The sequence below is a fragment of the Eptatretus burgeri genome, chromosome 12 (assembly GCF_056783735.1).
Source record: "Eptatretus burgeri isolate ZD-2024b chromosome 12, Ebu_testis_v1, whole genome shotgun sequence".
Classification (NCBI taxonomy): Eukaryota; Metazoa; Chordata; class Myxini; order Myxiniformes; family Myxinidae; genus Eptatretus; species Eptatretus burgeri.
The window spans coordinates 15,900,900-15,913,178 of NC_140972.1; the positions used below are offsets into that span (position 1 = coordinate 15,900,900).

General features: G+C 40.9%; 1 protein-coding gene across 5 annotated transcripts in view; it reads left to right on the plus strand.

Annotated features, from left to right (window-relative positions):
* The window catches only part of CTDSPL2 (CTD small phosphatase like 2), a 100,480-nt gene extending 88,809 nt beyond the window's left edge, over positions 1-11,671 (plus strand). For all 5 annotated transcript variants that reach the window (XM_085849664.1, XM_085849665.1, XM_085849662.1 and 2 more), the window contains 3 exons: positions 3,366-3,492; positions 9,388-9,483; positions 9,837-11,671. In XM_085849664.1, the coding sequence (XP_085705790.1) occupies positions 3,366-3,492; positions 9,388-9,483; positions 9,837-9,902 (289 nt within the window). In that variant the 3' untranslated portion in view covers positions 9,903-11,671. The remainder of the gene's footprint in view (positions 1-3,365; positions 3,493-9,387; positions 9,484-9,836) is intronic.
* The last annotated feature ends 608 nt before the right edge of the window (positions 11,672-12,279 follow it).

Consider the following 12,279-nt stretch of genomic DNA (forward strand, 5'->3'; position numbering starts at 1 on the left):
TCTTGATGTAGACTTCCTTTTGAGATGCTTCCACTTCTGAGCTCTGGCTTCACCAAGTGTTTGGCTGACTTTATCACCATAGATTTATAGCATTGTGAAAATGGCCATGTTGTCCAGAACTTCATTGGAGGCTGGAATTTCATTGCCAACTGACTGCAGAATTGGTGTGGTCTCTTGGCACACTCCTTTCTCAAAAACAGATTTTTTTGCCATGACCAAAAAAGGCAGCTGTGGTAACACAAGCACTATGCACATGCAATGGAATGATGACATCAGCAACATTCTTTGCACAGAGGGAATGACAGTCAATGATGGTGTCTTTGTGCTTTATTCCTAAAATGCCATCAATCCTATGAGCAGCTAGCATCATAACATCAGTATCTTCAGCATCCAGTATGACTGGTACTTGAGAGTCAACTTTGCCAATCTGTGAGTCGATGAAAAACATCACAGTATCTGCCTCGATGTGATTGCACTTCTAGTCAAACACTTTAACCCCTCTCGTGAGATTCTCGCAGTCAGGTCCGACGAAGTAAATCAGTTCTTTGTTTGTGAGGCTGGTTGACATAATTCTGAACTGGTTCATTAGAAATACTTGCAACCTCTGTTTATTGCTAGGACTACTGAAGAGATCAGCAATGTGATGGGAAGCTTTCCTCTGCTCTGATGAAAATGTTTCTGAATCCTCCGTTACCATTTTTACTTGCTCGCATACTTCTCTCACTGTCCTCAATAGTATATGGTAAGTCATAAGGATCATTCACCAGGATTTGTGTGGCAGCTGATGTGTGACGCCTCAGTATTAAAGAGAGCATGTTTGAAGCATATTCAGACCAGGTGAACACCTCGCCATCATGTTTATTCCATTGTTCAGCTGATGAAAGAGATAACCTCCACATGAAGCCCATGCCAATTATGGCTACGTAATCACCTGGGACATGTTGAAGGCTTTCCAAGTCGAGGACTTCAATCAGCTTTGACTTCTGAGTTTTCCTCATTGTGCCATTTATGTTAAAGATTGGTAAGCATTCATCAGTGACTCTGTACTCCATTACATCTGCCAAAACAAATTTTTTGTAATGTTTCTCGGCCATTGCAATGATGGATGCCATTGCTTTGTTCTCCATTTCTTCAGATTTTGCAGGTCTTTTGTCTTTTTGTTCATTTGTTGGTGGAGGATTGCTGAAGCTTCTTCTGGAATTCTTCTTGACACTTGCATGGAAAGACTTGGTTGCTGAGAACATTCGATCTTTGCAGAATGCTGAGAACTGATTTTCTTCATCATCCCAAGCTGACTCGAAGTCCTTGATCTGGTCATCTGAAGCAGGAACACCAGACATTAGAGATCTCAGCTGTGTGTTTTCCACATTGAAAGGGTCGCAATCAAATTCATTAATACACATTTGCAAATCCTGTACAGCCTTTTCATCAAGTTCCAGTCGATTTCTGCTATTTTCACTGTGTGCTTGTTCAGATTCACTGGATTGGGCAATTCCATGCAAGGATGACCTGAAGCTGTTGACAATGTTTACTGTACGGGTATGTGTGAGCAGCATTTTCTCATTCTTCAAAATCTTAAGCCATCCGGCCTTCAACTTTGAACCCTTGATCATACTCATCTAAATCCACAGGTCAAGGGGCAGACAAGAAAATGGTTTTCCTGTCATGGACTGGGCAAACAGACCACCTGCCATAAACTGAGCCTTGTCTTCTGGAAGACTATTTCCAGCCAGAATTCTACCAGCCATCTCCCATAGTTTGTGTTATCATACACTTGCAGCCATGGAATCATAAGCCTGACAGACGCCTTGAACTCGTCCCAGTTTTGTGTTCTCAAGGCATGGAAATTCATCATTAGAATTTCAGTCATGTTCAGGAAACTCAACCAGAGCCTTGTCATTGGGCTGTCACTGCTTTCCAATCTTTCTAATTCCTGAGAGACGACACTCATAACTTCTGGCTCTCCTTCCAGGAACACATATGCATGTTGACGTTCTTCATCAGAGGTTGATTTGTCGTGAAGTACCTGCAGACTTGCTTTTATTGCATCTGATTGTACTGTGTTGCCATTTTCTGCTCCAGTTTGGACAATTTGTCTCATAAGGGTCTCATACATCAGTCTTAGACACCTCATGCCACGTTTATAGTGCTTGCCCTTTCAAGCTTGGTCCACTGAGCCTTCTGCAATTACTCCTGCTGCCACTAATAGATCTGACAAGCCTGATCCCTGGAACCATTTGTTCATGGCAGATATGAAGGAGAAACGCATGTGGAAAGGCCCAATGAAGGGAAAGATGACACCAAATTCCTCCGGATGTTCGTACTTGATCTGCACAATGTGGGCATACACAGGTTGATCACCAACCAACAGAATGAAAGGCATGTTCTTGGCTTTTTCTGCCGCAGCGACTCTGCACATTACCTCATGTACTACCATCATGTTAGGAGGACATGGATATGTAAAGTAGTATAGCTTACTTTTTGTTACAACAGGTTGAACTGTCGTCTGGAAACCAGCAAAAGCACCCACTGGCTGTGACTTAGGGGACTTGTCCGAGTAGTTTTCATCAAGCCGTACAAGTGTATGAATGACCCCTCTCTTTCGCTGCATATCAGTGTTTTGTGGTGTCAAGTCTAGTCTCCGTATAGGTGTATATATATATATATATATATATATATATATATATATATATATATATATATATATATATATATATATATATATATAAATACATACATATTGTAAAACGCCCTCTGGTGTTGCATATACATAATTATTATGGTCAGAGTTGAAATCCTTGACCCCAAACACAGAGATTTAGACACCAAAACGAATGTTCTAGACGAATTAGAAGTGAAATTAAACCACAATATTGATTTTGGGCGGCCATTTTGAATTTCGCCCCCTGGTGGAGTTGGCCCGCACTTTTGAGAGGGGTTCCCTCGCTAAAATTTCTTTTTTTGGCCCCATCGACCAGAATCTGCATTGAAAAATTGGTCACGGACTCAATGGTGGGGTCCTCTCCTACTAATGCCTTGCATAAGAGTTTGAATACCTTTGAAAAAAAATCAACTGATCTTATTTATTTTTCATAATTTCACAGTACTGTATGATATCTCTCCATAAACACCAAGGATAACAACCTGGTAGAAGGCTTGATGGCATTGATCCAAGCAAATTTAGAATTTGGTTTCTCATCCTTCTGTTCCGCTTGTTTGTTAAGCAAATATTCGCGATGCAACTTCACATTTGTTTTGTTTCGTCGTTTTCTTTTGTTTATTTGTTAAACCAAGCCCCCATTCCCAAACCCTCCCTCTTCCTTCCCACCTACCCTGTGATAATGACAATGTTGTGACGTTGACAGGCACAGACTTTTTCGAGAGCACTGTGTCTGCGTTCAAGGAAACTACGTGAAGGATCTCAATATCCTGGGCAGGGATTTGTCTAAAACAATCATTGTGGACAACTCGCCACAAGCTTTTGCCTACCAGGTAGGTTGGCATGAAACATGCAAGATTGCTTCAACCTTTAAGGGACCCTTGAGTTCTAATTTTCCATCAACCTTTCGGATAAGCAGCATGCTGTAGTTTACTTAACATTCACACGTAATTCATTTTCACATTTTTTTTGTGTTTTCCCACGAATTATAAGTCCCACAGATATACCGTATATTATAAACTTATTTATTTCAAACAAAAAAATTATATACGCTCAAATACGAGAAATGAGAACATCATTTCAGCACAAGTAGACCGAAAGTCTGGAGTTCAATACCCTAACACATTTGCTCAATTAAAAGTCAAAAGTCTGCCCGAATTAACATTACCATATGCCGGTTGATCAGTCTGCCATCGAGCCTGACCTTTTCATTCCAGTCTTTCATCATGTCGTCGTCCTTCTTGTCCAAAAGCAAGGGAGCACCGCTCGGCTTTTTGGCAAGGACTGGATTCTCTTCTCTGGATTCTCTTTCTTCTACAGTTCGGCAGCCTTTATACTTCTGACCGTGCTCCCATTTCTGGGCTGCCCCAGCTGCATTTGAAATTTCCTGACAGCACCTGTTACAATAATCTTGGCTCACACCTGGTTGGCGCCGTTGTTATAAATCTCCCCTCTTCATTTTTCTCGGATTTTCGGGCATAAAAGTATTGACGGCGTCGTTTGCAGCCTGTATGGTTTTGGTTACTTCTTGCGTCTCACAATGCTGAGGGTTCGGTAGGCCAGGCATTTTTGGACGATTCGTAGATTTTATCCATTTTCACAATGACATCTCGTTCGACGACGGTTTGGAAGACATGTACAATATTGATTTGACGTTTTGATGAGAATGATCTTTATCTAAACCTGGTACACTTATTTTTTAGCCGACCGATTATTCATCAAATTTTAGCACTTCATTTCATGTCGCCGTTGTACATTTAAGCACGTGGGTTGTTTTATCTTGGATTAGCATTAACAGTGGCGAGGGTGACGTGGTGTCTGACGGTGGTGCCGTCTTGCATAAGGATACACAAAATGTTTGTTGTTTATTTTTTTCGTTGTATTTTTTTAAATTTGTTTTTTCTTTGTAATTTTTTTTGAAATTATTCTTTCCAGGGGACTGGGCATGGGCAAAGATGGTTTTGGGGTTAAAAAAGAAACAATACACAACACCCCGTGACAAGAATCCCACAAACTGCACAGATTCACACAATCACCCATCAATGCTCAAGTGACCTAAAAGTTCTGCCAACATCCCCGCACCCCTCTGTTTCCAATATGCCCAGGTACCTATCTAATTCTCATTTAAACTTATCTACTGTTTCTGCTGCCACTACCTTTCCAGGGAGACCATTCCATGCTTTAACTACTCTGAGTGAAAGACCCCTGCCTTGCTACTGTCTTAACTTTCCACTTCTTTACTCTCAGGCTATGGCTCCTGGTCCTCTCACTGTCTACTTTGCTGAATAATTCTTCTGCACTTATTTTATCTCTACCTTTCATTGTCTTAAACATCTCTAGCGTATCACCTCGTAAGTGCCTCCTTTCTCGTGTATAAAGCCCTGTCTCCTTCAGCCGCTCCTCATAGCTGAGTTTAGCGAAGCACGGAATCAATCCAGTAGCCCTGCGCTGAACCCTCTCTGGCATCTATGTCCTTCCTAAAGCCGCTGTCACACCTTGACGATTTAGCCAGCGTATGCCGACGTATGAAAAATTTGTCTAAAACGCTGGCACACGTTGAATACGTTATGGGTAAGTTTTGTATACGTTAAGAACACTCTGAAGCACGCTGGCATATGCCGTAGTACGCCGAGTTCGTCGCCAAATTTTAACATGCTCAAAATTTTTTGACGTATGCCAGCGTATGACTCACACATTCCGCATACGCAGGCCATAAGTTGTAGGCACGTTACGCGATCGTTGACACACATCGACACACGTTACTCATAAGTCGAAACGTGTCGAGGTAATGTTTAGCGTACCCGAAACTTATTTCTAACCTATGAGTAACGTGTTGTAGGCACGTTACGCGATCGTTGACGCACGTCGACACACGTTACTTGTAAGTTACTCATAAGTCGAAACGCGTCGAGGTAATGTTTAGCGTCAGTGTTCCAGACTCCATGTTTTTTGTTGTTTTTTTTTTTCCCTTCGGCATGACGGTGATGTTGACGCTTCGATTTCTAGTGCGGTTAGAATATAATATAATTAATAGGCTGCCACTCAACGATTTAAATCATAACCGCACTAGAAATCGAAGTGTCAACATCACCGTCATGCCGAAGAAAAAATAAAAATAAAAAAAACCATGGAGTCTGGAACACTGACGGGTTCCTCCTGTGTGAACCCCATTTTTATATACCAATTCCCCTAAACGCTGCCAATACGCCATTATACGGTAGCTGTAAGTTGGTAACACGTTCAGTAAGTTCTGTGGTCGTCCGGAAGACGTCAAATACATCTACATACGTCAATATGCGTTGGAGATACGTTACAAATAGGTTCAAAGCACGTTACTCATAGGTTAGAAATAAGTTTCGGGTACGCTAAACATTACCTCGACATGTTTCGACTTATGAGTAACTTACAAGTAACGTGTGTCAACGATCGCATAACGTGCCTACAACTTATGGCCAGTGTATGCGGAACGTGTGAGTCATACGCTGGCATACGTCGAAAAATTTTCAGCATGCTTAAAATTTGTCGACGTACTACGACGGATGCCAGCGTGCTTCAGCGTGCTCTTAACGTATACAAAACTTATCCATAACGTATTCGACGTGTGCCAGTGTATTCGGCAAATTTTTCATACGTCGGCATACGCTGGCTAAAATGTCAAGGTGTGACAGCGGCTTGACAGTTCGATGTCTAGTGCGGTTATGATTTGAATCGTCGAGCGGCAGCCTTTTAATAGGCTACGCCACGTGATCGTCGGCGATACGCTGCCGTGCTATGCATACGTTAGACTATCGTTGGGCATAGGTTGTGAACGCCAACAACACGCGAAGCATTCGTTGGTATAAGTTATCTATATGTTATCGAAACGTTCTGTGTACGTTACTAATACGTTATGCAGACGTCCAACTCGTTATGAATACGCCCAAAACTGGAAAAAAACATCAATAGTTCAGCGTACGCCAGCGTTTTACATACATTTTGATACGTTGCCATACGCTGGCTAAAACGTCAAGGTGTGACAGCGGCTTAAGTTGTGGTGACCAAAACTGCACACAATATTCTAGATGTGCCCTCACTAAATTCCTGTACAATGTTAACACCACCTCTTTTGATTTATAAATGACCCCCCTCCGAATACAACCTAAAACCCTATTTGCTTTACCTATAGCTGCCTGGCACTGTGCTGCCTGCTTACCTCCCATATCTATTACCACCCCCAGATCCTTCTCCTGTGTGACACACTTCAAAATTACACCTTGCACCCTGTAATCTCTATTTTCATTGTTCTTTCCCATCCCCAATACATTACACTTGCTCAGGTTAAATTACATCTGCCACTTGTTTTTTTCCCAATCTATACAAGTATCAATACATTCCTGTATCTGATCACCACCCCCTCTGCTATCCACCTCATCTCTAAGCTTTGTGTCATCTGCAAATTTGGAAAGCCTACTCTTCACCCCATTATCCAAATCGTTGATGTAAACAATGAATCGTAATGGTCTGAGTTCTGATTCCTGAGGTACCCCACTTCTTCCATCCTCCCAGAAAGACATCCTCCCACTGACAGCTACTCTTTGCTTCCGACCACTAAGGCAGTTTGTACTCCAATTAGCTACTTGTTCAGGAGCCTCACTTCATGTTGGCGAACAACCTCTGATGTGGTACCATATCAAATGCCTTCTTAGAGTCTAGATATACGATGTCCACTGCCTTTCCTTCATCCACCCAATCAGACACTGTTTCATTGACCTCTAAAATATTTGTGAAACAGGAACTACCTTTGGTAAACCCATGCTGACTACCTTTAATTAGTTTGTATTTGTTGAAATAGTTCCTCATCTGGTCCTTAATTAATATCTCCAACACCTTCCCCACAACTGAAGTCAAACTAACAGGTCTATAGTTTCCAAATTCTTCTCTGGATCGTTTCTTAAATAATGGTGTTACATTTGCTACTCTCCAATCCTCTGGTGCCTGTCCTGACTCCAGTGAGGTTTTGAAAATATCCGTTAACATCTCGCTTACCTGTTCAGCTACTTCCCTCAATACTCTCGCTCAGGTGCATATTATCTGGACCCGGAGCCTTATCTTCTCTTAGATTACCTCGCTGTTCCTTTACTTCCTCCACTCCAACCTAGATCTTCTGTAAAAGCCCTTCTTCACCTCCTTGATAGATACTCTCAGCTATTGGCAATTCTCCTGACTGTTCTTGGGTGGAAGTTGAAGAAAAATACCTGTTTAATAAGCCTGCAATCTCAATTTCATCACTAACCACTCTCCCGGTGCTATTCCTCAATGGGCCAAACACTGGTCCTAACCTGTTATTTTCCCCTGATGTACTTGAAGAAAGCCTTGCTATTATGTTTAATAGTCTTAGCCATGTCCTTCTCATACTCGCTTTTGGCTTGCCGAGTTATTTTCTTAACTTGCTTCTGTTTACTCCGATAATGATATAAATCTAACTCCAGTCCTGTTATTTTAAACCTAATAGATGCCTTCTGCTTCTCTTTAATAGCGTTCCTTATCTCACTGCTCAACCACCCTGGTCTCTTTCTGCTTCTAGTTTTACACCTCATTGGAATGTACTTACTCTACACATTTGCTCCTTGAAGGTTTCCCATTTGTCTGATGCTGATTGGCCTATTGTTAGCTTCTCCCAATCCATATCACCCAATTCTCTCCTCATACCCTCAAAGTTTGCTTTCCTGAAATCTAATAGCCTTGCCCTCCTATCCTGATCTCTAACCCTTAACAGTCTCTTTGCACACAAAATGTTATGGTCACTTGATCCTCAATGCTCCCCAACCTCCACCTCCTCCACCATGTTGAGATCGTTACTTAAAAGGAGGTCTAACACTGCTCTCCCCCTCATGGGCTTATCTACAAAATGGGTTAAAAAGCAATCCTGGATTAAAACTCGGAAATCCTCATCCGCTCTCCCCTTTCCCTGTTCCTGGACCCAATCTATCCCTGGCAAGTTAAAATCTCCCATAATCAATACTCTTCCCTGACCACATGCCCTTTTGAATTCTTCTTGTACTCCTCCTTCCTCTTCCTTCACACCCGGCGCCCTATAAAAGCATCCTACCAGTATCTTACTGTTTTTACAATCTCTAATCTCTACCCATTCAGAATCCTCAACATTTATTTCTTCCTTAATGTCACCCCTTTCTCTTGATGCAATGCTCTCCTTTGCCCAGATTGCTACTCCTCCTATTCTCTCCTTCCTATCACACCGACACACCTTGTAGCCTTCTAATCCTGTCCTCCAGTGACTCTCCTCCTTAAACCATGTCTCACTCACTGCAACTATATCGTACTCCTTGCAATCTACTTCAGCCTCAAGCTCTTCCATCTCATTAAGTTCCTGGCATTAGTGTCTAACATGTTTAATTTTCCCCTTCCTAAAATACTATTTTCTTGCCTGGCCTTCGGCTTACACTTACATTTTTGTCTTCATTTACATTTTCCACAAATTATAGTAAACACAGATATGGACATTTTCTGTGAATTATAATTCCCGTGAAAATGAATTGAAAGTAAAACCGTGAAAGATAATTCCAGTGAATAGTCAGTAAACTACAATATATTAGGCTAAGGCATTGTGGTGTATCACTGTCATGATTGCAGGTTTTTTTTGAGGGGGGGTGGTTCTCTTTTGGTATGAACTCAAGGCTGTCCATTGCTTACTGAAACCCATCATGCACTTCCTGTCTCTCTGTTAACAGCTGTCCAATGGGATTCCTATTGAGAGCTGGTTCATGGATCGGAATGACAGGGAGTTATTGAAACTCATCCCTTTCCTCGAAGATTTGGTGCATTTGGTGAGCACATTATTTTGACTTGCACTTACCTACAAACTGCCTTGAAAGATTATATTTTCCCAAAAAAGTCTTCCCAGTATGATTATATATACAGAATAAAGAATATATATATATATATATATATATATATATATATATATATATATATATATAAATATATATATATATATATATATATATATATATATATATATATATATATATATATATATATATATTTAACAAATAAAACAAAAGTTTGGACTTGAGCGGTGAGTTTCAACTCCAGGATTCGATAACAACAACAGTTTATTTTCCTGCAACACGTGGCCAGCAGGAAGAAAGAGTTCACCATGCACCCAATGTGTCCGCAGAACGAGGATGTCCGCCCGCACATTCAGGACAAATTCCGACTGCACGACCTGCTGCCTCCAGACTGACGATGCCAGCATCTTAACGTCCGACACCAGTGTGCCCTAGCAAGCAGCCACGTCACACGGCCGTATTGCCCACCTAGGCATTGCTTTCGTCAAGGGTACTAAACCAGCAAGCTGTTACAGCAGCAAGCCATTGCCAAGATCAAGCTTTTGAAGTCGGAGAATCCATCTTCTCTGTATATTTCAAATTTTACCGTTTGTACCCATCATCAATTTTTTGCAGTTTGTACAGTTTTCTTCCGAACATCGAATTCTGCCTTTTGAATCTAAAACGGAGAAAATCGGTTTTCTTTTATTAATGGAAAAAAATTCAAAACACCTATAAAAAATAAATAAATAAGATTTTGTGTATTGTTCTTATCATTGTAAATACTGTATTTTGTCCAGCCTACTTTTGCCCAGTAATGGAGAGTTGTTTTAACATTTCTCATTTAACTGACGGGTGTTAGATTTTAGGCTGTAGCGTAAGCATGTCCGTGCAACAGCGTTCCTCTTGGATCCTTCTCGCATTCGGACTTTGTATCAGTTACTCATCATCTCCACCAATGCACCTTGACTTCGTAAGCTCTTAATTGCTATGTCCAGCTGCCCGTAAAGTGTACAAACGTTTTGCATACTCGGTCCCAAATAATTTGTTTTTTTTTATTTTATTTTCAATACAAAATTACTCGCTGTTAAACTTTTGAATGTAGACATTATAGGGTTAAACACCACAGCCATAACCTTCCGTGTAATGGAAAAAGTACAGAAAATCCGTTTGTAGAGTTTAAGCGCCACCGTTGTGTTCATCTGGAGGTGTTCTCAGTTTCATGGCATAAGCTGTGGGTCTTCTTTGATGGATATTTGCAACAGCACATATTTGTCTTGATAATTTGTCTGGTCTTTGCACTGTGTATAATGTATAGGCCTTGTTTTTTTGTTTTCATTATTTTTATTTTTTATTTTTTTTTCTATTGCTTTTGCATGACAAATAACTGTAGTTTGCGGTTTTCAACATTTGGTGGTTGGGTAAATGGTTGGAAGGAGGAGTAACTCGAGATTTCACAATTCTAATTCCTGTCTGTAAAACTGAGCTCAGTTATGCAAGTTCCCCTGATAATGTTTTGTACTTGTGGATTGAAGGAGAACTGCCGAATACTATATTTGTTTAAAATGAAGGCCATGTGATAGTGTTATTTTTGGGGGGCCACAAATCTGCCAATAGTGGCTTGGTGGTAGAGTGGGTGAAGTGGAAGTGTTGCGTTACTCATGAAGGCATGGTGGGCTCGATTCTGATGGCTGCGGAGACATCGGGGCTGGAAATAAAGTGGGCAACACCGAGTCTACTTGCTCAAGCGAACGCTACAATGGTGCTCCGACGACCTGCATACGGTTTGGGACCTTCACTGACACCAATCTACCAATAAATAGCCTAAGTCCGTGGTCCCTGTCCACATAACGCACCCCACTAAAAGAGCTTGAGTGACCTCAGGCTTGTGATTGTGATAACCGAAAGGAAAATGAAATTATAACTGTATGACTCGAACTTTTGATGCTGCTTTGGAATTACATGTTTGGAAAGGCAGAATGTCTTTTATGGTATTCCAAAAGTGCCATTTTATCACACCTTTTCAACACTGCTAAGTGTAAAAGAAGGCAGCAATACTGTTCAAATCATTTTGCTTGCAGTTTTAAAGTTATTATTGAAATGTTTCAATGTTACAGTTATAGATAAAGTCATTTTATGTTTTTACTTTTGATTTTGCATAAAATAAAGCAATATACTCTTTGTACATGATTAATTTCACGTCTTTTAATTATTAGGTCATCTCTACCGAGATGACCTAATAAAGCCGGACCAAATGTCCGTCCGTCCGTCAACAATTTTTCTTTCCGATCTTGATGAAACTTAGTTTGTGGGTAGAGGTCGATGAGTGTTGTACAACGATATAACTTTTGTCCGGGTTCAAGGTCAGGGTCAGTCACGAGGTTACGTAAGTTATAAAAATCGCCATTTTCAAAACCTATCTTGTCTGCCATTCTACAAGATATTCGGCAGCTGTTTATTGATTATGATCGTAAAAAATATTATCTTGTATCTAACCGGACAGATTTTTGAATTTCCTTCCCGTTTGATCGTCACGTGATCTGGAAGATGGCCAAAAATGCCGATGCGATTCGCAAAGAAGGAAGGAAGGAGAAATGAAATATATAACACATTTTTAGCCTTTTATATTTATACAATTTCTGCCGAAGGTGCAAAAGTTTCAAAACCCGAAATGTAAACGTCGGCATTTATTTTCAAAATATAATTTCGTGCGCGCGCGCCAAAATGCCGAGTCATCTTTAACCAAACTGCGCAGTTCGAGTTGCGCAGTGGAACTGTGCAGTAGTCTTTGGT